The sequence below is a fragment of the Chelon labrosus genome, assembly GCF_963514085.1.
Source record: "Chelon labrosus genome assembly, chromosome: 4".
Classification (NCBI taxonomy): Eukaryota; Metazoa; Chordata; class Actinopteri; order Mugiliformes; family Mugilidae; genus Chelon; species Chelon labrosus.
The window spans coordinates 6,030,120-6,056,848 of record NC_140340.1 but is presented as its reverse complement, the minus strand read 5'-3'; the positions used below and the strand labels follow the sequence as shown (position 1 = coordinate 6,056,848).

General features: G+C 44.6%; 3 protein-coding genes across 3 annotated transcripts; all 3 read right to left on the bottom strand.

Annotated features, from left to right (window-relative positions):
- Positions 1-1,422: 1,422 nt before the first annotated feature.
- pfdn5 (prefoldin 5) lies at positions 1,423-3,766 on the bottom strand. Its single transcript, XM_084542172.1, has 6 exons — positions 3,677-3,766; positions 3,314-3,416; positions 3,039-3,070; positions 2,851-2,925; positions 2,043-2,148; positions 1,423-1,749 (listed from the first exon to the last, which is right to left on the bottom strand). Exons 1-6 carry the CDS (start codon positions 3,740-3,742, stop codon positions 1,664-1,666), a joined length of 468 nt encoding a protein of 155 aa, XP_084398298.1. The 5' UTR covers positions 3,743-3,766; the 3' UTR covers positions 1,423-1,663.
- Positions 3,767-4,945: 1,179 nt separating this feature from the next.
- espl1 (extra spindle pole bodies like 1, separase) lies at positions 4,946-18,276 on the bottom strand. Its single transcript, XM_084543790.1, has 30 exons — positions 18,115-18,276; positions 17,287-18,036; positions 17,091-17,192; positions 16,884-16,995; positions 16,647-16,774; positions 16,337-16,530; positions 16,007-16,249; positions 15,717-15,861; positions 15,132-15,291; positions 14,836-14,975; positions 14,498-14,632; positions 14,269-14,385; positions 12,719-12,890; positions 12,473-12,604; positions 12,232-12,388; positions 11,940-12,049; positions 10,580-11,724; positions 10,082-10,487; positions 9,677-9,808; positions 9,186-9,399; positions 8,888-9,093; positions 7,977-8,104; positions 7,628-7,750; positions 7,349-7,498; positions 7,085-7,252; positions 6,824-6,928; positions 6,598-6,713; positions 5,966-6,049; positions 5,690-5,854; positions 4,946-5,531 (listed from the first exon to the last, which is right to left on the bottom strand). The coding sequence occupies exons 1-30, from the start codon at positions 18,223-18,225 to the stop codon at positions 5,330-5,332; spliced, it is 6,252 nt and encodes a 2,083-aa protein (XP_084399916.1). The 5' UTR covers positions 18,226-18,276; the 3' UTR covers positions 4,946-5,329.
- Positions 18,277-19,382: 1,106 nt separating this feature from the next.
- On the bottom strand, positions 19,383-26,453 carry pfkmb (phosphofructokinase, muscle b). The gene is given in 23 exon segments (XM_084543435.1): positions 19,383-19,785; positions 20,307-20,412; positions 20,515-20,614; positions 20,717-20,828; positions 20,921-20,982; positions 21,070-21,234; positions 21,327-21,479; positions 21,564-21,651; positions 21,754-21,824; positions 21,929-22,079; positions 22,081-22,159; positions 22,162-22,232; positions 22,323-22,387; positions 22,521-22,646; positions 22,727-22,819; positions 22,906-23,001; positions 23,112-23,220; positions 23,397-23,441; positions 23,547-23,712; positions 23,824-24,013; positions 24,733-24,810; positions 25,019-25,092; positions 26,347-26,453. Coding segments are annotated over 23 exon segments (2,427 nt in total). The 5' UTR covers positions 26,432-26,453; the 3' UTR covers positions 19,383-19,643.
- Positions 26,454-26,729: the final 276 nt, after the last annotated feature.

Below are 26,729 nucleotides of genomic sequence, written 5' to 3'. Positions count from 1 at the left end.
GCTGAATAACACACTTCTTCACACCCATTTGCAGGCCGGTGTGCTGTCTGGATCAGAGTTTCATGATCACTTAAACCCTTTGCCTGTTTTAATGAAGGGGCAGTTCAGTCTGAACGGAGCCCAGTTGCTGTGTCCTGTAATAACCACTTACACCTGTAGAGGTCGCCGTTTCTGGGGTTTAACTTCAACCTGCTGCAGACCTGGTTTATGTTCATGAAGTTCAGTCTAAAGCACAGGTGTCAAACTGATCCGTGAAAGGGCCGCTGTGGCTGCAGGTTTTCATTCCAACCATGCAGCAGCACACCCAACTTGGCTCAATCAATCAACTGAACTGCCTTCACGCAGTCATTTCAGGTGTCCTCTTGCTTGATTGGAACAAAAACTTGCCAGCCACACCCACTGCATGGGTGCTGCATGGTTGGAATGAAAACCTGCAGCCACAGCGGCCCTTTCACGGATCAGTTTGACACCCCTGGTCTAAAGGAAAAGCGTCTCCACTGCTCTAGAGTCCAGTGGCAGCGTGCTTTACACCACTGCATCCGACGCTTTGCATTGCACTTGGTGATGTATGGCTTGGATGCACCTGCTCGGCCATGGAAACCCATTCCATGAAGCTCTCTACGCACTGTTCTTGCATTAATGAAGGCCACATGAAGTTTGGAGGTCTGAAGCAATTCACTGCAGAAAGTTGGCAACCTCTGTGCACTATGCGCCTCAGCATCCACTGACCCCGCCCTGTCATTTTATGTGGCCTGCCACTTTGTGGCTGAGTTTCTGTCGTTCCCAATCGCTTCCACTTTGTTGTAATACCACTGACAGTTGACTGTGGAATACTTAGTAGCGAGGAATTTCATGACTGGACTTGTTGCACAGGTGGCATCCTATCACAGTACCATGCTGGAATTCACCGAGCTACTGAGAGCGACCCATTCTTTCACAAATGTTTGTAGAAGCAGTCTGCATGTCTAGGTGATTGATTTCATACACCTGTCGCCATGGAAGTGATTGGAACACCTGAATTCAATTATTTGGATGGATGAGTGAATACTTTTGGCAATATAATGTATTATAAGTTGAAATACCTGCTTCGAAAACGATTATTTCATTGTCACATTGTACACTGAAGTCTATGGATACCCAAGAAGCAGGTTTACTTTCCCATGCAGCCACACCTCACATCAAGTTCCAGTTTAGCTGGAACCCTCCTAAACTGCAACCAAGTTACTTACAACTGAAAAAACAGCAACCGAGAAACGTCTTTATTTGCCAGAATAAATAAAAATGCTTCTGTGAGAGTGTAGAGTCTTGAAGCTGCACTTAAAACGATTTAATTTAAATATAATTGAAAAGATGTTTACAGTCTCCTAAATAAGAAAAGTCTTAGTAGTAATGGTAGGTGGTAGATCCAACCGATGAAGACTCAACAATGAAAAACACTTTATTGTTCCGTGACTCCACAGTGACCTCTTTAATAATCAAACTAACTGGACACCCATTTAATTTGGTTAAAACTGACCAAGTACACATGCTTTCTTTTCCATCAACAGAGCCTACTTACACTTGCAACAAGGTCAGTGCACTTCAGATTGATTCTTGTCCTACAACATCAGACGAAACTTAAAAAAATGCCCCCAATCATGTGGTGTTCAATCTGTGGCTCTCACTAGGCCTTGGCGGTCCCAACCATCTGTGATCCTTGCTGGCCCGGCTGTAACTGCTGGATCTTCACATTCATTACTTCGAGTACAGCTGGAAGAAAGAACGGAATGCGTGAAGAAAATCTTCAATGTTAGTTAAATGTTTTTAAACTAACGGTCATCATGATTAAATGTGGAAGACAGCCCAAAGTTCCTCCATGTAGAAACTTTTCGTGGGCAAATTTCAGTCTTGAGTCGTTCAATTCGGAGTAAATATTCTAATTGCTTGGGTGGGTTTCAGAGAAAAGCGAACAGACAGGTCATCCAAGCATCGTTCAGATTGAATTTGTTTAGATTAAGAGTGGTAGGATTAAAAATACAGTGACGAAACATAGCGGCACCCACCTTGTTTCATGCCATGTTTTTCCTGAAGGGTTGGCTGAATCTTCTCTATCTGCTTTGTGAGGAAGTCTATTTTGCGCTTGAAGAATGCCTTTGAGTCTTCCACGTTCTGCAGACGGAAACGAATCAGAATCAGAATCAAAATCGTCCTTATCGCCACGTATGTTGGCACGTGTGAGGAATTTGTTGTGTTGGTCGATATAATAAGCATAAAAATAAATCAGGAAAATCTATCAATATAGAAAAAAAATATACAAAGAGAGGCAAAACTGTACAGATTGTGCACGAAAAGAATTTTATATCTAAATTTATATAAGGATGTTCTGCATAATTTATATAAATGATTGTGGTATGTTGAGGGGCTTTTTACTTGCCATGTTTAACTTTGCACAAGAATTCCAATGTACCGGTGCAAATGGCAATAAAGTCTATTCTAGTCATCAGGTACACTAGGCACAACAGTCCTGCGCTAAATCTGAACAGAGGTTATGGTATTGAGCTGTTGATTTAACTGTGTTTTGATTTTCAAGGCCGTGGCTTGTAATACTATTAAAATGTATTGTGCTGTGTTGTACTGTACTGTACTTTTATACGTGTTTCTATTATTTTGGGCTAGGCTAAATAAAAGAAACACTTTTCTGTTTAATATCACCATAAACTACATCCTCCAATATGATCATACAGTTGAATTAACACCTTTCTAGAACAATACAACAGTCGTGAAGCAAAGCTTTAACGCAGGACTGCTATATCGGAAAGGATCCGTTTTCACTCGTGCACCGAATGAAGTGGAAAGTGAGCGCGCATGTACCTTTTCAACATAGTATCCGGTCCCCACGTTCACTAAAACATGTTCCACGTCACTTAATGTCCCGGGCACGTACATCTGAGCAAAAAACAACGTTAAGGATAAAACACAGAGAGCTCAAGGGGCACACGGGGTTCGTTTAAAGCAGATCACAGCAAAACATGCGTTGACACAGTGCACTGGGAGGATACAGAACTGGTAAGAGGCACGAGCAGCTCCTTTCCTGTGTGGGAGAGAAGATGAGAGAGGGAAGGAGGATTAAAAGCAGTTCAGTTTGGCTGCAGATTCAGAAGACATGACACTACAACTTTGAATATATAAACTACACACTTCTGAGCACCACGCTGATTGATGTACAGTGAGGAAAACAATATCTTTAGATAAAAATAACAATATGCATTCAATATGATATTCCTAAATCAATCAATAAAAATGGTGTTACATTGATAAACCACAGTCTACGCACCTTTATTGTTTTTGTTCAGGACATTCAAACTATCTTTTGCTTCAACATACTTGGTCTGGACAACTTTGAACTGACCTATTGAACACGTCAAGAACTCAATGTCCTGAAAGAAACACACAGAACAAAGAAAAAACATCCGAGGTTAGACATGCACACTGTTAATAATGTTGTGGTTTGACAACAGGAGACGCCAGGTGACAGGGTGCTTCAGTCAAGCTAACGTGTGTACCGTTAGCGTCAGTTGTGCTAACCCGCTAGCAGCCCCGCCCTCCCGTTCACACCCGGGTTATCTTTCCCAAAAGGCCAGTTTACGCAAATACATTCGTCGCGAAAAATAAATATAGTCGAAACCGCTTCTATTACCCGGTCTAGCTGGGATTTCAGCGCCTCTAACTGAGTCAGAGAGAGGGTTGTGAGATTCACCGCCATGTTGGAAGCGTGATGCCGGAGCTCTTTTGGTGACGTCGCTTCCGGGTGATGGATCTGAAGCCGTCATTAGTCCGAAACATCGCCCCCCTGCGGACATGCGCAGAATGGCCACCTGCTCATCAGCCAATCACATGAGAGAAACTGACTGACATGTGGACACAGTCAAAACAATGTGGATAAGTTCAAATGAGGGGAAAAGAAAAGGTTGTTGGTTTCAGACCGGCAAGACTTAGACTTTATTCATCTACAAGGGAAATTGTTTGGTTACAGTAGCTTAGTTGTGCATAAAAAACACTCTTAAAAACTCTCTAATATGACATTAAAAGTCATAATTATGAGTCATAATTATGAGATAGAGTTATAATTATGATAGTAAACCATAATTATGAGATTAAAAGTCATTTTTTGAGGGTAAATCTTAATTATGAGACTTTAAATCACTATTATGATATACACAATTATAATTATGATATAACTGAAAATAATTATTAGATTAAAAGTCATAATTATGAGATTTAAAGTCATATTTACGACATACCATGTGACTCGATTGTTTTTTCAAGCGGTAGAAATGAGCGTCCCAGAGGTCTGAGGAGAATTGCCAGACTGCTTCAAGCTGGCCAGTCATGATGATGTTCAGGTACGCATGGAAGTAAATGTCAGCGTGCACCCTCACCTCTGCAATCTCAGCCTCAAGAAAATGGGAAACTTTGGCTGTTGATGAGTATTTAATCAACAATAATGTTCCTCAGTAAATTAGCCTTTGCTACACCCAGATCAGATCATTCCTGCAGGACTGATTCAGCTCAATGTCAAGTCTCCTCTGGGGCTGATGACATCTGGAACGCCCTCACAGGACAAGATCAAGGAACTAATTTATCCCACAGTAAGCCAAGTACAGCTTCTCTCCAGAATTAGGACTTTAGAGCACGGACACTGTGCATTCTGAACATTACTGGATGTAAGTGGAGAATATATGAGGTCAATAAAAATTTGAAACTATATTTTCTTTAATACAAATTAAATTTAACATTTTCTCTGTACTCAAAACAACAACAGATATTATCAGTATGAATACATAAAGAATATCTGATGTTTTGTTTTGACTTAATAACAGCCAGCCCAAAGTCTCAGTATCTACTGGTCCCAGTGTCAAAGGTGTATACTTGAATCTTTGTGAACATTTGACATTATCTAACATAATAGGAACCTGTTCACTCATTAAATATTCTTCAGGCTTTGGGCTCCACCTCTGAATAAATGTGACTCGTTAGAAAGTCATTTCCACACAGAACAAACACAGATTGTGAGAACACATTTATTCAGAAACTGTAGTTCATCAACCATGCATTCAGATACTTAAAATAAAAAATAAAAGATCATTAAAATACACAACAAATACTGGTTTAAAATTCAAGCCAAGGATTGGTTTAAATTAAGATAATGTAGTACTTTAAGCTTGAACAAAAAAAGGATTTATCTTCGAGTTAAAAGGTACGTCCTCCAGCTTGGGCGCTGAAAGAATAAAATTTTGATACTGCATAGATTGTTTACATCCTGTTGTTAAAAGTTTTTAGCTCTCCAGTCCTACTGCAGGTGAACAGGTAAGCCATAGACCACTGGGGCAGCTCCTATGAGGTGTTTCAGGTGCGTGGCCTGACGTGACGGGCCCATGTAATCCAGGAGGGGAGCTCCAGGCCCAGCAGATAACCAAGACTCCAGCAAGGCTTTAGTGAAGCGATCGATATCCCGATCCGTCACGTCCCACAGGTTTCCCAAAACAAAGGGGCTGGGGAAAAAAAAAAAAAAAAAGAAAGAGTCACGACACAGAGATCGCAGGAGATTGGCCAAATGAGCTCTTAAGGGTTCAGAATAATTATAACGTGATTTTCAGCATCAAAACGGGAAACAACACATTGTCCATTTAACAGCAGACAGATGCCTCACCAGCCTGCTATGAGGTAGTTGAGAATGATCCCATGTCCCTCTTGATCCCCGCGCACTGCCAGTGCAGCACTACTGCAGCCAAACAGCAGCGACGCGGCTCTCATCTGTCGTTTCAGGACCGTCTGGCTGTCGAGGAAGCGTGCGCCTGCTCCGTGGCCGACATAGCTACAGCACAGACAGATGGAAATGACCTTCATATATAATTCTGACATTCTTGAGACTTCTAACCATTGAAATGCTACTATACTGTTTTTCTTAAGATCATCTCAAACTCACATGTATAGATCCTTGGTTGCAACAGCTTCTTCTAGCTGACTCGAGTCAGGAGGAACTCCACACACACCCTGCCAGTCCGGTTTACTTTGGGGAGAATGGTTATGCATTTAATGAACCAGACAAATCAAAGCTTAACAGGCGGTTTAGACAGAAGCTACGGCGCCAGCGCAGACCCCAACACCGTAGCCTGACGTGCACCTCCCCAGAAATGTAACTACACGGTACGGCGCCACAGACCACAAGAGATGTGATTGGTTCGCTTGGTAGTAACGTGTTTCCGCTTTAGTATTTCCGGCTGCTTCTCCATCTCCGAAATTTTCGAATCGATTGTTTTGGATCGAACACATCGAGGAAATGTTAACTGAGGAGGTTCAGAAATACAAACATTTCTATGACTCATCTTCGGCAAAAGTTTCAGTCGCCATTGTTGAAAGTGAAGCAGGAAGAAGAAACAAAAATGAACGCGACTGACAAAAAAGACACAGTGCCGACGAGAGTTTGGGTGGTGTTGTTACAAAGCGAGCCTGACTGACGAGCTCACAAGTATAAATGGTTGACGTAGGTTACACCGTCTGCATCCCAAAGTACTCTTAAAGAGCCTTAATGACGTAAGATATGAGTATCGGCCTCACCTGCAAAACCACTCCTTGAATCGGTCCTGAGAGTTTCCCAAATTGGCGTCAGGGTCCAGCACGTAATACACCTTCCTTGTATCCACACCGTGCCTCAGGATAGACTGAGAGTCCGTCTAAATGGGAGGGTTTAGGCAACGATGTCATTATCGACGACTGAACCTGACAACTGTAAATTACATCGGCCCCACAGACCAAACTGACACAGTTATGAGGTATACGTTACCTCTCTCTGAACGCTCAGACCAAGCAGCGAGTGCAGGGAAGGCATCCGGCTCACGGAGCGAGACTTTAAGATGGAGATGCTCTCCCATGGCAACTTCTGGAGGTACTGTATGAAACACAGGACAGACGCTGATGAGCATTAAAGGTTTCCTTTTTTATAAATGAGATAGTTGAACTGTGCTTGTTGGCCGTTTGTGACACACACTCCTGTCACTCTTTATATAAGAATTAGTACTTCAGAGAGGATGATGATGATGCAAACCTTGTCCAGGATTAGAACCAAATGGCCTCGGGGCTCCTCTCTCTCTGACAGCTGGGACACAGCCGTGTGGAGCAGCTGATCGCACTCAGTGTCCCACTGTGGAGAAACTCCTAGTGCAAATCTCTTAAGATCTTCCTCAGAAAGCAGAGGAGATGAAGAAAGCACAGCCTAAGACACAAGTCAGAAGTGTTAGAGGTGGTTCTTTGACAGAATAGCAAATTTAGAAGCTGCTGCTAAAAGGATAGTGGAGCAAAAACAACCCACCTTCAGCATCTCCTCGTCCACCGTCACTCCTCTTGCAGATAAGGTCTTGAAAAGTTGCTGGGCCTGTTTTGAGAGCCCAGGATCCAATGAGAGGGGAAGAAGAAGGCTCCTCCAGCATCCAAGCAACGCATCCATCTCCTTCAACAGCCGCTGAACAAAAGACAACAGCGTGTTTCAACCTTTTTTTGGCCATAACATCTGAGTGAATAACTTTCAAATTAATTTAAATCTAATTGATTATTACGAGGTCCCGTGAGACGCCCCAGCATTACCACTCACCTCAACTCGGGAGTCGAGAGCCCGGCGGCCCTCCCACCACTTGGCTTTATCAGACACACAGCTCACAGCCTTCTGATCCACCTGGATACTATCCATCTCCTGCACCAACCAACTAATGGGATGCTGCACAACAGAGACAAAGTCAATGTCATTAAGAGTCTTGTCTAAACTTATATGATGGGACCAATTTCTCCATATTGCTAAAGTACAGACACTCTATTGGTTTTAGATTGTGGTCATCATGATTTTGACCCAGATTTTGAACTGTGTCTGCAGACATAACACTGGCCCAGAAGTAAGAAATACAACAACATCCATCTAGAAAAATCATTTAAATGATTGTCCTTACCTGCCGTTGAGATGTGGGGATGTGAACAGAGACCGGGGAAGAACCTTTCTCAAGACGTGACAGTAGGATGCCGTCGCCCATTTCCCCAGGTTTTACTCCAAGCACAGACATCACACACACCGTCACCCCTGTCCAAGAAAAGATGCACTGATCAGACATAACATTATGACCACCTCCCTAATATTGTGCAGGTCTCCCTTGTGCCTTCAGAACAGAGAATGGACATGGGCCTTCTGAGGGTGTCCTGTGGTGTCTGGCAACAGAATGTTGTTAGTGGGGGACCTTTGAGGGGAGGGTCCTCTGTGGATCATCCCACAGATACTTGATCAGTTTGGGATCTAGTGAATTTGGAGGCCAGGTCAACACCTTGTGCTGTTCTTCATGTTTTTCTTAGTTGTTCCTAAAGTGTTTTTGTGTGTGTGTCTGTGTCAGGCTGCATCCTGCTGGGGATGGCTGCTGCCATCAAGGAGTGTCATTGCTATGGGGTGGGGGTGCCTGGTCTGGTCTAGGTGGGTGCTACATGTCTAAGTAACATCCACATGAATCAATGCCAGGTCCCAGCAGAACATTGAATCGTCACAAGATGGTCAATGTTATTTACTTCTCCTGTCAGTGGTTTTAATGTTGTGGCTGATTGTGTATTACATAAGTATAGGGTTTCTGCTTTTGCTTCGATGCTTGTGTTGATATAAGATTCCTTATTAGATAAAAACTAATGTGGCCCTGATTAGTAAAGATACAGCAGCAAAAGGAAGAACAGAAGACCAGATTTATCACATCCACTCTTAACTTTCCTTACAGAAAATTTTATAACCCCATTTCACAAGTCTCAAATATTAAATGAACTCCTTTTACTACAGAGATAGAAAAACAAAAAACAAACAAACAAAAAACAGTATCTATTATCCTACCTGGAGGAAGGTGTTGAATTTGTTGGACAAACTCTTGGCAGTGGTTGTGAGGGAAAGTCGAGGAGTCAGCAGTAGGGAAGGAAAAGATGTTCTCCATCTGAGACAACCTCTGCTCAGTGGACGTATTAGACTCGGTCCTACTGAGATCATCCAGACTCAGAGCGTCCATCTTGTCTGCCAGCTCACCGGAAGCCTTTTTCAGCTTTCTATTAGAATGACACAAAGAAACAAACGTGTTAAATCTTTTTTTTTTTTTTGAACGTGGCTGACGATAACATAACATTGACGCTGTGCTTACTTGAGACAGCTGGCCAAATGCCTGATGGTGCGATGGCGACTGGTGATGCCCAAAGACTGGACGTGCAGCATTGCTGTAGTTGCGGGGTCCTGCTGGCCCATGGTCAAGGCCAGAAGAGCGCACAGCGTTGGATAAAGAGTGGGAGAGGGGAAGTGCTGAAGGGTTAGCCAGGCTGAGCGGAGCAAGGACTGAACGTCCTCCAGTGAGAGATTGTCTGGGGAAAAATATACAAGAAACTGGATTAGGAGCTTCTCGTCTAATATGTTTTCAGGACACGGACACATTTGATATTATTCTGGCTTATCGATGTCACATTGGGAAGGAAGAAAAAATAAAGACACAGCATGCAATGATTTTAAAACTTTAGTAGGTGTTGTAAATGAGGTGAAGAGTTAAGCTTTAATAAAGACGCATACTGTCTTCTGCATTATTATCTGAAGACGGAGTAAACGTCCCACACTTGTAATATTATGTGACTGAATTGGACAAACCTGGCCTGTTGTCTGAATAAGAGAGGTGGGTTTGTGGAACTTCTCTCAGATGGCCTCGGCTCTTCAGTTCAGACAACTCGTCTCTCTCCACGTCACAACAGATGTCCCTCCGCAACACCTCAAAATCCACATCTGGAGAGAATCAGATATGTTTGTTTAAGATACCGTGATGACTGTCGATGACATCTGCCTTGCATTTCATGGAAATCTTACTCACACAGTGAACAATAGCACCAACAGAATCTACAAGTTTTCCTCAAGCCTACTGTCGACCTTCTGAAACTCAAACTTTGCACTGTCCTGAGTTTGGGCTTGAGGTTGACTAAATGAATCAAAGATGAGCTGATTAATGGTAAAATCTAAACATATCATTTGTCTCCGTTTGCTCAAAATACATACTGATACCTCTGCTTGAAGATGGATTGGCTTCAGCCTCAGTATCCGACGTCCTCAGCTGTTCAATGCTGATGTCCAGAACCTCCTTTATTTCCTCCTCAATGGTCCTCATTTTGTCCGGCTCCTCCGCTGACTCCACGTCTGTTTTCGACGGCTGCTTTCTGGATCTTCCTCTTCTTGTTGTGGCCGGCTGACAGACCAGAGTCTCATCATCCTCAGAAGTGGCAGCACGAGACACTGCAGTGGTCTTTTTCCCCTTTGCCTGTCGTTTGGGCTGGACCTTGTCTGCAGGTGGATCCGGGGTCGCTTTAGCATTGTGGCCAGCTCTTCTGGTGGTAGTTCGCTTTTTGGGAACATCTGCTTTTTCTTTTGGCTCTGCTTGGGCCTCTGTGTCACTTTCATCACTAAATTCCACCTGTATAAAAGATTTAGATGGAAGATATTTTTCATTAAAACAACACATATAATTTAGAACAACAACAAAAAAAGAAAATGAATAGTGCCTACCTTAAATCGTGACTTCTTTGTGCGTTTGGGGGCAGCGGGCACGGGCTGGGCTTTGTCTTGGACTGGAGACAACTCTTCATACACGTGGAACTGCAGCTTCGAGGCAGTCCTTGGGGCTTTCTGCACTAAAGCGGAACCTTTCACCTTTTGAACGGGAGTACAAGACAAAGTGGGCACCACTGTGTTGAAATCAAAAGAGCCAAGGTCCCTAACGGAGGACTTCGACCTGGCCATGACTGGTGTCATGGGAACAAGACCCTTTTCTTTGGTCGAGGAGCTTGCCACCTGAATCTTGGTTTTAACAGCCTTGGCCTTCTTTGCCTCCTTTTTGCTTTCAGGAATATCTGGGATTTTAACAGTGTCTTTTGGTTTCTTAAGCAGGGATGAGGGAGGCAGTGTTTTCTGTTCTGATTTCAGCACTTCATCTTCTTTCGGTGCATTCCAATTCCAAGCATTTGAGAAGAGTTCTTCTGGGGTGCAGCCCTTTTTGTCAGCCAAGATAATCAGTGACGCAATGGCTTTGGTTGCCATTAGACCTGCTTTCACAGACCTCAACACGGGGGAAGGTGCAGAATCAACAAACGCCAAGCCAGCTTCCAGTATTTTCCATATACCGCCGACCTTGTTAAGCCTAGGTTCCAACCCAGAGAGCGCCATGCGCAGGTAAACACGTCCCACCACATCCTGCATTAAGGAGGGTTTAGAAATGACTTTGGCAGGAACGCAGTTAGGAAAGAGTTTAGCCAATTTTCCTCCCAGTTTGGCGGAAACACTCTTACAGCGGGATAGCGTTGCCCGGAGGAGCTTTGAACTGACGCCGGCATCACTGGGATCCAGCTGCAGAACCAGATCGGCCTGTGTGGCCGCCCAGCGAGCAGTGGCGCGGCCCAGACACGGCTCAGAGCAGCAGGGGCACTGGCAATCCGGTTCATGCGCCAAGGAGGAGAGCCAGCGACGAGGCTGGGCTTTCAGCGGTGGAGAGCATGTTAGATCCTTCACTACAGGTTCGCTGGCAATCCACCTGGTGCTCAGGATGTCCTTTAGATCATCCTCCATGGCCGGAAGAGGAGACTGCGATTTCTGCACCGGCCGACCTTTCCTCGGCTTGATTTTCACATCTGTCCTCTTCACATAATCAGAAGACTCTAAGGGAAAATGACAAAATTATTTTAAAACTGGGGCTGCAATTTACTTGAATAAAAAGCAATATCTCAAGTGTTTATCACATATAGGAATCAAACCTGCACCAGTGCAGTAAGGATTTAAATTAAATGTAAAGATCTTGACAATGTCAATAAACAATAAATGTCAATAAACAATATTAAATCAGCACACATGGTGGAACTGTGCGTTAACTCACCTGTGCAGAGCTCCAGAAGGTTTCTGACTTTGTCTAAATCAGTTCTACTTTCCTCTCTCTCCCCCTGCATCAGCTCCAACTCAGCCTTCATCACAAGCAGCTCGGCACATCTGAAGCAATGACGGAAACAAAACAAAAGACGGATTTTCACGCCACACTTAAATACAACATCTTAGACACATCTTTAATTGCACCACCACAAAGGAAAGCCTCAGAAAACAAGGAACCCAACTGGTATTTACTCCTGATTCCCTAATTGCATTTCAACTAACTAGAATGAACGTGTACATACTGGCTGAGTGCCTGCAGTTTCATGGCCAGTTTCAGGGCTTCAAGGCATTGGAGTCTGGCGTCATTGATGGCCCCACAGCTGCTCCTCACTGTCACCATCTTCACAGAGCAGTTCAGCAGCTCTGAGAGCAGCTGCCACTTCAGCACCAGATTATCGCCTGCTCACAGAAAAGAGGAAGAGATTGACAAAAAGCACAGACGACATAACTGGTACATTAAGATGAACCGCGGGACAAACATACCTTGAGCAACGAAGCGCACATCCGAGCCGGCGCCGCTGTTTGTCCCATATAAACCTTTTCCCACTAAAGTGACCAGCAGGCTGCAGAGAAGCTTCAAACTCTCATACAGGGCAGTGTCTGGTGTGTTTATACCTGAGAAATGTAAAGAGAGCTCAGTACTTTGTTGTGGATGACACATCTATAATCTCACAATACAAATTAAAATGTCATTTGGTAAAACGAAGTGCTGCAAATTCTTCTACGAACCTTCTTGTGCGATAAGGCTTCGCTGGGCCTGCGTTAACTGAGACGTGTCCAGATTCAGATAGGAGCTGCAGGTCTGGAGGGTCCGTGCACGCAGCAGGTACCAGCTCTTTGACTGTCTCTGCTCATTCACTTCTTTAAGAACCTCACACAGATAAGGAACTCCACAATCCACCTGAAATACAGACGACAGAGAAACCATTTGATTTAAAAAAAATATATATATATATATATATATATATACACTATATTACCAAAAGTATTCGCTCACCTGCCTTTACTCATTCTATGAACTGAAGTGCCATCCCATTCCTAACTCATAGAATTCAATATGATGTCGGTCCACCTTTTGCAGCTATTACAGCTTCAACTCTTCTGGGAAGACTGTCCACAAGGTTGAGGAGAGTGTTTATAGGAATTTTTGACCATTCTTCCAAAAGCGCATTGGTGAGGTCACACACTGATGTTGGTCGAGAAGGCCTGGCTCTCAGTCTCCGCTCTAATTCATCCCAAAGGTGTTCTATCGGGTTCAGGTCAGGACTCTGTGCAGGCCAGTCAAGTTCATCCACACCAGACTCTGTCATCCACGTCTTTATGGACCTTGCTTTGTGCACTGGTGCACAGTCATGTTGGAAGAGGAAGGGGCCCGCTCCAAACTGTTCCCACAAGGTTGGGAGCATGGAATTGTCCAAAATGTTTTGGTATCCTGAAGCATTCAATGTTCCTTTCACTGGAACTAAGGGGCCAAGCCCAGCTCCTGAAAAACAACCCCATACCATAATTCCTCCTCCACCAAATTTCACAGTTGGCACAATGCAATCTGAAATGTACCGTTCTCCTGGCAACCTCCAAACCCAGACTCGTCCATCAGATTGCCAGATGGAAAAGCGTGATTCATCACTCCAGAGAACGCGTCTCCACTGCTCTAGAGGCCAGTGGCGGCGTGCTTTACACCATTGCATCCGACGCCTTGCATTGCACTTGGTGATGTGTGGCTTGGCTGCAGCTGCTCGGCCATGGAAACCCATTCCATGAAGCTCTCTGCGTACTGTACTTGGGCTAATCTGAAGGTCACATGAAGTTTGTAGCTCTGTAGCAATTGACTGTGCAGAAAGTCGGCGACCTCTTTGCACTATGCGCTTCAGCATCCGCTGACCCCTCTCCGTCACTTTACGTGGCCTACCACTTCGTGGCTGAGTTGCTGTTTTTCCCAAACGCTTCCATTTTGTTATAATAGAGCTGACAGTTGACTGTGGAATATTTAGGAGCGAGGAAATTTCACGACTGGATTTGTTGCACAAGTGGCATCCTATGACAGTTCCACGCTGGAATTCACTGAGCTCCTGAGAGCGGCCCATTCTTTCACAAATGTCTTGTTTCACAGTCTGCATGCCTGAGTGCTTGAATTTATACACCTGGGGCCAGGCCAAGTGATTAGAACACCTGATTCTGATCATTTGAATGGGTGAGCGAATACTTTTGGTAATATAGTGTATATATATATATAGATATATATATATATGAGAAATGCCACTAAAAGACATATTACATACCTGTCCTGTGCTGTAGTAGTACTGAGCTTTCAACAGAACAGCCAGCATGGAGAGGGAAGAAGGTCCCTCAGCGCTGGTGTCAGACTTCAGATTTTTTTCTGCTTGCTCTAGCTGGGCCTAAAAAAAAAACACATTTATTTCATTTAAAAATGACTGAATAGTACTGAGTTGATACAAAGGGGCATTACGCTCCTCTTTGCCAAGAATAATCATTACAAAGCTGCATTACCAGAGCCAGTTCAGGGCTGCCAATATCCAGGAGGAGGCTGGCTGACTGACAGAGGGAGCTGGCACAACCCTGAGCATCAGCAAGTTGATGTGAAAACCGAGTCACAAGTTGGTACGCCTCCAAAGCCTTCAGGGGCTAAATATGAGATAATTTGGTAAATGTAGAAAGAAAAAGAATTAGAAAATGGCTGAATTAATGTCCACACATTATAAAATACCCATTTCACAACAAAGCTATGCTATAATGCTACACAAATCATATGAATTCGAAGCCTTCTAGAGGTTCAAAATCCATTTGTGGACAGAAACAACCCAAGAGGTAACATTTCGTATCGTTACCTTTCCCATAAGTCTGAAGAGAGCTGCGGCCAAAGCAATGGAGCTACAGGTCTGTTTGGGGTTCCTGACAGAAGGCAGAGCTCGACTTTGAAAAAGAGCCGACCACCCATCCAGAGCTCTTTCCAAAGGCTCACACAACTCTTAAAAGAAAAAAAACAAAAAACAAATGTGTAAATCTCACAAAAAGATGACAAACAACTGACTGACAAATCAATTTACGGTACAATTTATGCTCAACGTACGAAGCACGTGTCTAGAGTAAGACAACTGATCACGTGAATAAAAAGCATTCCTACTGTTTTCTGCAGCCAGGTTGAAATGCAGCCCTTCATAGACCAGAATACTGTCCTGTGTCTTCTGCTTGTCTTCGTAATCAAAATCATTGTTTCCTATGGGGTTGGCCACACACTGGGTCTGCTCGCGCAGCTCTCTACGTTTTCTGTCACTTTCCATGGCCTGGGCAGAAAATAAACATCATTAATCAATCACTCGAACTGTATTAAGCCAAGACTTAATTCCACATGTTAGCAGAGGTACCAGTTACAGAGCCATCATCAGTTATTAAAGCTAATTCAGCAACGTCCGATGAAAGCGCTTCTGACTGAAAATCTCTTAACACAAATGAGCTGGAAACTTTTACCAAGAAAGAGCTTGCTGACGGTGTCTGTTGCAGCAATTTTGTTCTGACTTATCATACGTCTTGATATTTCCAAAGACAGAAAATTCAGTTTATTGTTCTATTTTATTTTAATGAAAGCCTCCTCAGCACCGTGTCACCACTTTTTTCTCGGGGTAAGAAAGCTACATAGACACACACCTTTAGTCCCCAGTTAACATACTACAAAAACAACAAATATCCAGGCTGTTCAAAGAGAGCTCACCTCCTCAAGATTCTTCTCCAGAGTGCAGATATAAAGCCAAAGTAGAGCATGGGCTTTGTCATCCTTCAATCTGTCAGCGTTCTCCGGAGTCTCTGGTTCTTCTTCGAGGAGCCGCAAAGCTTCGTGGGTAAAATCGACTGCCATGCTGTCGTAACAAATAAATATATTAAACAGAGACAACGGCTTGGCCCGGCGATATCCAACACACAACTTAATTGCATCCAGAATATTGTATGTGAGTTTATCGAGGACCACACAACGTTAAAAATGATGTAAATAAAAGTCCTCACCAGTCAGTCTGTTCACTGAAATCTTGGAAGCACACAACTTGGGCCATTTCACAGAGGTAGATGGCGCGTAGATGGGTGTAGGAACTCTCCTCATGGCAGATGTCCAGTAGATCACACAGAGTGTTGTAACGCTCTTGAGCCGTGTCACTTGCCACCTCCTTGTAGAGGCGCAGCTCTTCCTCCAAAAGGCGAAGCATTACTCGCTCCTCAGGGACGTCAGGACCAAAACCATCACGTAATGTCCTGTTCCCGGACAAAGACAAACAATTTCATCTAAATAAATATGACAAACACAAAACCAATGTGAAACATGCAAAGACTTGTTTGTACCTGAGCCTTATGTCTTCCTCAGAGTTACGGGCTGCATCGGTCTTTGTTTTCACCCACAGAGAGACGGGTTCGGCCATGTGAGCAGGGATTCTGTCGCCCAGCGCCTTCAGCCACAGTATCACCCAGTCCAGAGCTCGCTCCAGCTGGCCAGCTCGCCGTGAAGACTGCACCGCCAGCATGAAGGGTCGAGTCAACTGGGCGGCGACAATGTAAACATTATGAATTCAAACAATTGAATTCCTCTGCAGCAATTAATGTCAACAATAAATAATTTAAAAAAAATAAATAAAAAGTAATTTGAAGAACTTACCCTATCAACAGAGAGCGAGGCAGGGCAACTCTTACACAGATCCTTGCAGAGGGTCTCGACGAGCTTGAAGGCCTGGTCATAGAGGCGTCGGTTGTACAACCCACATGCCAAGTTGCTCACTGCAACCACTACAAACCAGATCGTAAACAAACCATGAAAAACGTTAAAATAATAAACTACACGTGGAGATGTTGCAATATTTGAAGGGAAAACAACAACAACAAGGAACTTAATCACCTGTTTTGATGACAAGGTTTTCACTAGAGAACTTGCGCAGTTCTCTCATCATCAGTCCGACTGTGGCTTGGCAGTACAGCAGCACTCTGTCCATCGTGTCACTGTCCTCCAGCTAAGCACAACAAGTACACAGTCACTACTGCGGCAAAAATGTTTTAACTCTGAGATTCAATCCAACGAAACCGGACATCACAGCAGCACCCTCACCTGTGATGCGAGCATGCTTTCGTAGGCAAACACAAAGCCTTGGTAAATGCTGCAGCAAAGAGCCTGCTGCAGTCTGCTGCCCTCAGCCTGGCCCAGTGAGTTCTGTAAAAAAAACAAACAAATGAATCAGTAAAACTTCAGCAAACAAGCACACAAATACAAGCTCTTTACTTTACATGTCAGCTGACACACTGACCTTGTTCAGTATCTTCAATATCCGCTCTTGGTACTCCTCAAGAAAAGAAAACAAAGCCAGGAGCACGAGTCCACTCAGTCCCTTGTTGGGCCCACTTTCGACAGCCCACACCACAAGACTGCATCCGTCCAGAACCGCATGAGCTTCTCTGTCATCCAGGTCAGCCGAGAGTGACCTCAAGGCCCTGGCGCACTCAGTCAAAGCCTGGCCGCTCTCTCCTCCAGCCTTTATTGTCGAATGGATTTTCGCCCCCCATTTGCCGAGCACCAGCGCTGTACACCGACAGTCAGCACAGTCCGAGGCCTTGCTCTCAATTTCACCCAGGAAGACGGAGGCCATACTGTAGTGTCCGGCCTTACAAAGCACCTTCACTACAATCAATATCATTTCAGAAAGCGTGTGAAAACTTGATGTGTGCTGCTTGGACCCGTCCCCGTCACACATTCGACCAGGAGTCCAACATTTGTTAAAAAGTGTGTGTATTTCCTGGAGCAGAAAGGCTGCACCGTCCTTCGTCAGCGCGCCACAGCTACTCTCAAATTCAGTGAGGGCATCCTCTGTGTAGACGGGAGCTTTTGAGAAAGAGGGAGTTGCACTTTCCCCGTCCAGCAACAAGAGGAAGCTCAAAGCTTGCACCTGGCAGCGAAGTTTCTCTCGAGGGTCGAGGATTTTCCGGTCTTTGGCAGCAGACAGTCCATTCCAGAGGACGGAGAAGCAGCTCCGCACGAGAACGCAGTAGTCTTCCTCAGCCTGCGGACCACACAAGCCCTTTTTTAAAGCTGACAGCAATTACGCGACATGTATAAGGGGCTCTTGAGTGATACATACCTGTTGCGTGGTGGAAAGCCTGCCGTAGAGGAGCTCCGCGACACTGCTGCAGAGAGCGTGAACTTCTAGAGAGCTCAGCTTCTTGACAATGTGGAAAACTATCTTTTCCATGTACAGCGGACTGCTCTGAGCAGCAAGTGCTGCAGAGATGTCATAGCCGTGTAGGGAAAGCTCAACAAGCTTTACCAACTGACTGATATGGGCAGAGCTTGAGGATCCAACGCCAAGCTGATGGTTACAGGCTCTGATAACCCTGTCACACAGCGTGCGACCCTGAAGCCCGGGTTGACTCTTCACATAAGTCTGAAAATGAAGACCAAACGAAAATTGTGTTTTCAACCCATTTATAAAACGTTTAGTTTAGCATTTTAGCTAATACCAAATGGATATACGTCATGAATTCTGTGTTGGCATGACACCGGTGCTCAGAACAGTAACAACATTAATCTTATTATTATTATAAACTCGTAATTATGCCCACCTGTAGTTCTTGAAACAAAAGCTCCGTCTCTTTCACCGAGGAAGTCCTCTTGATGTATTCGTCCACTTTCAAACACTTCATGACGACAGCTGTAGAAGACAAGTCAGTCAAAACAAGTAAAGCTAGCTTAGTTAGCGTTAGCGACAACGTCAACCGCTGTTCCGCTAACGTAACGTTTGTTGACTGCGACTTACTTGTGGTAGTCGACGTTTGTGCGAAGATTTTGTATTTACGGCAAACAGGCTGTAGGTTCGTATTTCGCAACAACAACCATTTCAGAAGCGACACGGTTCCTGCTAAAGTTAAGACTTAAATCGTGTTTAACTTTAATCCTTGGGAAGGCAGGCACCCCCGTCCTGGCGCACTGTTTTTTGAAAGATTCTTGCTAACCAATCCGAGAGCACGTCCGCTTTTAGCCGGAAACGCAAGGACTTGTGGGTATCGTAGTTTTATTGTGTTATCCGCCAAAACCCCTTTTGAAAACGGTGTGCTTCAAAGAAAAGTACAGCAATTAGGTTATTCTGACTTAATCATCCATGATCATGTTTTTAAGAAGATGTACACCCAAGTTGTTTTCTTTACAATTATGATAAAATTACATTTAAACTGTAAAGATACTGTAGGAAACGACGCATGACGAGAAGACAGTCAGACAGACAGATAGATAGATGGATAGATAGATAGAAAATTCAGTGATTGATTGACGATTGAGAAACATTATTTCTCTTTAAAATGTGCTATTGCTAGCAACAAATACACATAGAAGGAATTGTAAATGACTTAATAAGAGTATGTAGTTAGTTTTTTTCATGACAATACGGAGGGACAGAAAATGGACTACACACACACAACAGACAGAACAAAATCACTTTTAATTGTAGTGCAATAGCTGTTGTTCAAAAAGAGCTTCAGTGAATGAAGATGTTTCTAAAGTACTCTTGCAAATAAAAATATATCACTTGCGGGATTCAGTGTGTGTTCTTGCACTCTCCTTAAACAGCGCTTACAAAGTGCTTTAAAGTGTCAGTCCTGAAAAATCACAGAAAGGCTATTTAGGAACCAAGCCCCTCTTCTTGATGACGTGTTCCATCGCAGTCCTTTCAGAGGTGTCCAGGGTGATATCGTACTTGGCCAGGATTTTCAGGATGGGCCTCAGCCTCAGCCACCACTGTGTCTTGGGAATACGATGTCTGCAGAGGGAAACATGCAGCAATGAAAAGAGGAAGTGAAAGCAATGAGATCAAATTCTCAAGCTCAGTGCACTCAAAGGATTTATACAAAAACTTTAGTTAAAGCTGCATTAGGTCCTTTTCTACCACTAGGGGGCAGACTATGCACACACTTCCTGTGCAACAAGACCAACATGGGCATGTTATTTAAGTGCAATATTTTCTCGTTTCAGATATTCCTGATTTTAATCATTTCTTCATGATTTTGCATTATATACACAAATACATAAATAAAACAAGGTGTTTTGTTTTAATAGTATGAGTTGGAGAAACAAAAACATTGAAATAAAAGCTACTTGCCAAGTGCCAGCTTTGATTATTAAGTAGGATACGTGATAATAGCAGAACAGTGACTCTACCAGCAGTATTAAGGTTTAATGTTAATGTAAAAACACATTGGCCAAGGATTTAAGGTAACGTCAGAGACGCAGTGACAATATGTGACAAGAAAATACAGTGAAATGACAGAAATGAAGTCTCACTCAAAGTCAGTCTCATCTTTAAGTTCTGCCAGAGGCTGGAAAACCAAAGATCTCTTCCTCATGCCCAACACACAGGCCGAATCAGGGGAATTGGCAAAGATGCGACCTAGTGGTTTTGAGTTTTAAAACAGAATATGTATTAGTCCATGGAGCACAGGCAATAGGAACGGTAGAATTAAAACCAGCATCAATGACATCAAGTCCTCACCATGTCTGTAGCATTCCTTCAGCTTGTCTGTCAGCCAAAGGACAGACTTGATGCCCATCTTTGTGGCAAAGTTCCTATCAAAAGGAGTGGGCGTTCCACCCTGGCAATAAAGGATAGGTAGTTTTATAATTATGGTAATGAACTGCGTGGTAATTAATGAGTCTGTGCACAACAAAGAGAGTATCCACATTGAGTAACACACCTGCTGCATGTGTCCAAGTACGTTCTTCCTGCAGTCAAACACACCCTTGCCCTCCTCTGAGTACAGGTTGAAGATGAAATCAGTGGTGTAGTTTGCGTTGGATTTCTCATTCCTACAACCAAAGCGGTGTAACGTATTATGCATGAACCCCCAGAAAAACAGTGTAAGGGATTGATGAAACGAATTGTGCAAATTTACACAAACCTCAGAATGAGCCCCCTCTTCACTGTGGTCTTCATCTTCTCCACAAGATGCTCCACGTTCAACTGAAAACAAACCAACCATCAGACCACTGAGTTTAAAATATGTGTGCATATCCAGCCCTCCCTCATTGCTAAGCATAGACTGAAAACCTCAAGGTCACGAATGTTGAAATGCTCCTCATAAATGTAGGCAGCGTCAGCTCCAGATGCCAGTCCGGCCATGGTCGCAAGGTAGCCGCAGTATCCTCCCATAGTCTCAACAATGAACACTCTTCTCTTGGTTCCAGCTGCAGATTGCTTGATCCTGTCACATGTCTACAAAATTTACACCCGTCACTTGAAAATCATTTTTAAAACTGGACAAACATGTTTTTTTGGGACTGTCTTCTGTTCAGTAAGAGCTTTACCATGGTTATGGTGTTGAGGGCAGTGTCAGCGCCAACGCTGAAGTCAGACCCAGGGACATTGTTGGACACAGTAGCAGGGATAACCACAAGTGGAATACACAGCTCCTCGTACTTCTCTCTGGCTTGCACCATCTCCAGACCTCCTATGAATGCCTGGCAGAAGGAAAGCAGTAAAACTGACATAACCGGGATAAACAGCAATAAATAAAACCCCAGAGTCTCTCAAGCATTGCTCACCTCAAAGCCTCCAATAATGACTAAAGCATGAATGTTGAACTTAGTGATGGTGAGACTGATCTCCTCCATGAACTCATGTGGCAGGGATCTAGAATTAACCGTTTTGATGAGCATTAATGCCAGTCAGTGCACACTTAAAAACACCAAACCATGAGCTGGTTAGCAGTGTGATATGTTTAAAATGACTTACCTCTTTGTTCCTAGATTAGAGCCACCCTTTCCAGTCCATCCTGCCACTCCAGACCAACCAATAGGCTCAATCTGTGCAGGGACACAGCCTTTTCTCAATCATCTGTGAGGACTATGCATTACCGGCTAATTGCACCAACTGTTAAAGCCCTCTTGCTTGAGCATGTGTGTGTTACCATTCCATGAGCCAAGCCGTCAAAACTGTCGTGCACTGCCAGCATCTGGTGGCCCTGCAGGAGCCCGGTCCTGACAGCTGAACGGACTGCAGCATTCATTCCGGCACACGGAGCTCCCACATTCATTATGGCGATGTTGATGTTACTCTGGTAACGACAAATTCACAGAGTCAGAGAAACAAAACAAAACATATTTCCGCTGAAACTTTGCAGTACGATGATAGAGATGTAGTTCCTCGCCTTTGAATCTGGGGGGTGCACATGAGCCAGCATTTTGTAAGTGTTCCAGTTGTTCTCAAAGCTCCTGTTGTGAAGCAGAAAAAACAGCAGGTTTTCAAAACTCAGGGCAACACGTGTGAATTTGAAATGAACAAGACAAAAGTGCATGCCTCACTTTCCCCTGAGCTTCACTGCATCGTCATATCGCCCTTCAGCCATGGCTACCGTGACATCTTTAGTCTGGTATGGAAGAAGAGGAAAAGAAAGAATCTGAATATTGCACAGAATATCTGACATAATGCTTCTTCTGTTGTATTTGGAGAGCTCGACAAACCTCCCACCATTAATGTTCAGCCAATAGGTTATGACTCACCACTTGCACACACTCCATGAGAGGCAGCCTGACAGCCATGTTTCCTGACAAGCTGACCACACAAGCAGGAGTGTCTGGTGTGGCCTCCAGCAGAGCCATAACGGCTTCAACACCCATCCTGCTCGCCTGGATAAAAACAAGGAAGAGAGGAGTCAGGAGAGGCACTGAGAAGGATGGATTATAAAGGGGATTTATTGAGGTATTACCAGAATCCTGTCAAAGGCGGAGGGGGTTCCTCCTCTCTGTACGTGGCCCAAGATGGTGGTGCGGGTGTCAAAGCCGAGCTTCTTTGATACCAGCTGCGCAGACGGATAGTTCACGAGAAGTCACCAAATGCAACTCAAGCCTATACGTGCTCGCAAAATGAAGTTCCGCCGTTACTCACTTGTTTGACATCTTCACAGGTGATAGGTTTTCCGGCGCGGTTCATCGCTCCTTCTGCAATGATGATAATGTTCAAACGGGAGCCACGGCATCTTTGCTGAGAGGGACAGAGTAAATACACATAAGACCGGCATTCACGTGTCCCAAAGCGAAGTGACACGAAGCCAAGCTCGTCACGAATGTGATGACGCAGAGAGGGACACTTACATCTGTCAGTCTTCTGCACAGGTGGTCCTCCCAGCCGTCGTCTGGGGGCATCTCTGGGATGAACACCCAGTCAGCGCCACAGGCCAGAGCTGTCACCAGAGCCAGGTAACTATGGACAGAGTTGTAGAAGTACTGGTTGTAAAACTGAATCTGAGTGACTGAAGCGTAGGTGTAATTCATAATCATGTTTATTGTATAGAATAAACAGCCAAATATAGTCCCGGTAGTACGTTATGGGACTACTGCAAATAAAGCTCCACTCACATATCACAGCTTTGTACTCACCCACAGTGCCTGCCCATGACCTCCAGGATGAAGGTCCTCTGGTGACTGCAGAACGACAAATATTTAGTCAAGAATCTCAAAATCGGCCAATCAATCAATCAATCGCTCCATCGCATCATCTTTTAAAAGTAGAAATGCGTGCATGCATACCTCTGTGCAGTGGTGGTGATGGCATCCACTATCTCTATGATGCGATGGAGGGCGGAGTCAGTGCCGATGGTCATGTCAGTCCCACAGAAGTCATTGTCAATGGAGCCCACCATACCAACGATATTGAGGTGGGAGGAAGACTTGGCCTCGTTCGCCGTGATCTTTCCTGAGAACGAAGGGAATTGACGACACCTTCAGGCACTCTACTTCATATGCATGTTTCACAGCAATGTCACTTTTGCTTAGAAGAGTGAATTTTTCTGGCCACGCCTCTCACCAGTCTTGACCAGGTCCACCAGCAGCTCGCTCCACTCAGTTCTGAACTGGTTAGCACCTGTCAGGCTGCCATCACCTCCGATCACACACAGGTTGGTGATGCCCAGCTTGACCAGATTGCAGGCGGCCTTGGTGCGGCCCTCCTTGGTGCGGAAATCTTGACAGCGGGCGCTACCAATCACGGTCCCACCCTGATGTCAGGCAAGGAGGAAGGGTTTGAGTCTCAAACAGGAATCGCAAGAAGGCAAATAAGGCGAGGGGATAAGATTATCTGAAACCTAAGCACCTCAGATCGTAGATCTGTTAAGTCTGGCTATTTAATGAACCTTGGCATTTAACTGACTGTCTGACCTACAGAGCTGCACTGTAGACGTGAAAAGCTACACTGTGAGGTGCTGATTACAAGCTAATGACCACAGAGATAATACACACACACACATATACACCGATCAGCCACAACATTATGACCACTGACAGGAGAAGTAAAAAACATTGACCATCTTGTGACAATTCAGTGTTCTGCTGACCAGATGTTCACCTAGACCAGACCAGGCACCCCCACCCCACAGCAATGACACTCCTTGATGGCAGCAGCCATCCCCAGCAGGATGCAGCCTGACACAGACACACAAAAAAACATGAAGAACAGCACAAGGTGTTGACCTGGCCTCCAAATTCACTAGATCCCAAACTGATCAAGTATCTGTGGGATGATGCACAGAGACCCCTCATCTCAAAGGCCCCCTAATAACAACATTGTGTTGCCAGACACCACAGGACACCCTCAGAAGGCCCATGTCCATTCTCTGATGAGTCACAGCTGTTTTGGAGGCACAGGGGAGACCTACACAATATTAGGAAGGTGGTCGTAATGTTATGCCTGATCGGTGTGTATTGACATTGTTCTCACCAGCTGGAGCATCATTGACACACTCTCCCAAGTAGCGGGGCGGATGTGGTCTCCCCCATCCACCAGACCCTGGTAACCCTGTCAACAAACAGAAACACTGTCAACACAGTATCACCTCCTAGAAAAGGGGTCATTGCCGGGAAGAAGGAGGAGACTAAACGATGCACCACACATGTTGTTAGGCAGTGGAGTGCTAGTTCATAAGAAGCGACATCTTGTGATTTACTTTCTCTGCAGACGTGCTCCAGTTTACACATTTTTCTTTGTACTTGTAGACTGTACTTACCTCATGGACAAAAAACACTCTGGCTCCGGTGTAAATTCCCACTCGAACTGTGGCCCTCACAGCAGCGTTCATACCTACGGGAACAGGGTGTATGTGCGTGAGTGCACATCGAATTAGGTCTGAGAAATATATGAGTTTTTGGGCTATTTTTAATTATACATTAGTACACTAACTTGTTTTGCCAGTAATCTACTTGATGATAAGCTTCATGGATGTTGCACAACTCCTCTATTCAATACTATCAGCAGTTTATTTATAGACTCTACTAGCACTGCATGACTTGTGATCAAACAATACAGTGGTACTATACTTTTTAACCACTGATGATAACTGAATAATTGTGAGGGATAAACTTAGTTCATTGCTGGAAAGGGAGCTCAACCTCCTCCTGCTCCCTCGACAGGGTTGCTTAAAGGACAAGATGTGGATAGATTAGCTTCAAGGGTGCCAAGAGCATCTCAGCTTACAGAGAGCGGAGAGAAAGGACGGGAAAGGACTGCCCTCTCACTCTACCTCACCACTTTACAAATACATGACAGAAAGGTCAGGCCTCTAATATTAGCCCTCATAACAGACACAGTGCTAGAGAGAAAGGAGCAAAGAGGGACGAAGAAACTAAAGGACACCGGAGTCGTGTAATGAGGATTATTCGCCGGGGAAAAGAAAAAAAGAAGACATAGCCAGTTTTGCGTTTACACCGGTCTGAAAGAACTTGTGAAGTTCATCGGACGGAGAAAAAAAAAACAGCAGATGGATCGCTCACAGTCTCATGCGCTCACTCTACAGAGCTGTGTGGGGGTCACTGACACACCTCCCAAAGGTCACGGTTGAGATATTCCTCATCAAGTTAAAGGTCAGAGGATGTCTGTCTCCATCTGTGGTTCCAGCAACTCTGGCTGAAGTAATTCCTGCTCTCTCTTTACATATGTAAGTTAGTTTTATGCACACAGACAGCAACGATAAGTCTCTTCTAGTAGGGAAACTATTAATGATGATCAGTATAAGTTGATGTAAAAAAGGAGGTGCAGTCATTTGTGCAGAATCATTGGGTGTAAGAATATGGCCAAAAAGAAGGGTCTGTGTCGAGGCTTCAACACAGGTTTCAAAGTGAGGCTGAACCTAACGATATATGCACAGTATTCAAAGTGTTCTTGTCCTTGCGATTGGCGACAATTTCAAACACGTCAAGCCTCTTTATCTGACATTACGCTGAGCCACTAAACACGGCTTCCTACATACCAGATCCTCCCAGCCACCTGCCGAGGAAACAAGCAGCACTGTCTTGGCACTTCACTCTCACCATGCCAGCCTGGACACCGTCCACTTACCTTGGGCATCTCCTCCGGAGGTCAGCACGGCGATCGCCCGGCCCACTCCCATCTTGCTGGGGTCGATAGGAGTCGGCTGCGCCATGGTCCTGGAGCTGAAGCTGGCTGGGAGAAAGGGAGGCCTTGAGTGTAAAATAAAAATCCCTGCTACCCTGCTACCCTGCTGTACTGCGAGGAGCTCAAGGAGCCTCTCACCTCTGGCTCTAGCCTGCCTGCTATGGAAAGTAATAGCAGTTGCAAGTGCACAGCTTAACTATCCCCTTGGCAGAGACAGGGGCACACATAGTTGCACTAACACATTTAGACACACGCACGCATCGAGTGTATACAGTGCCTATTAAAAGTATGAAACCCTCCTTACCCACGTCAGGCACTTTGTCATT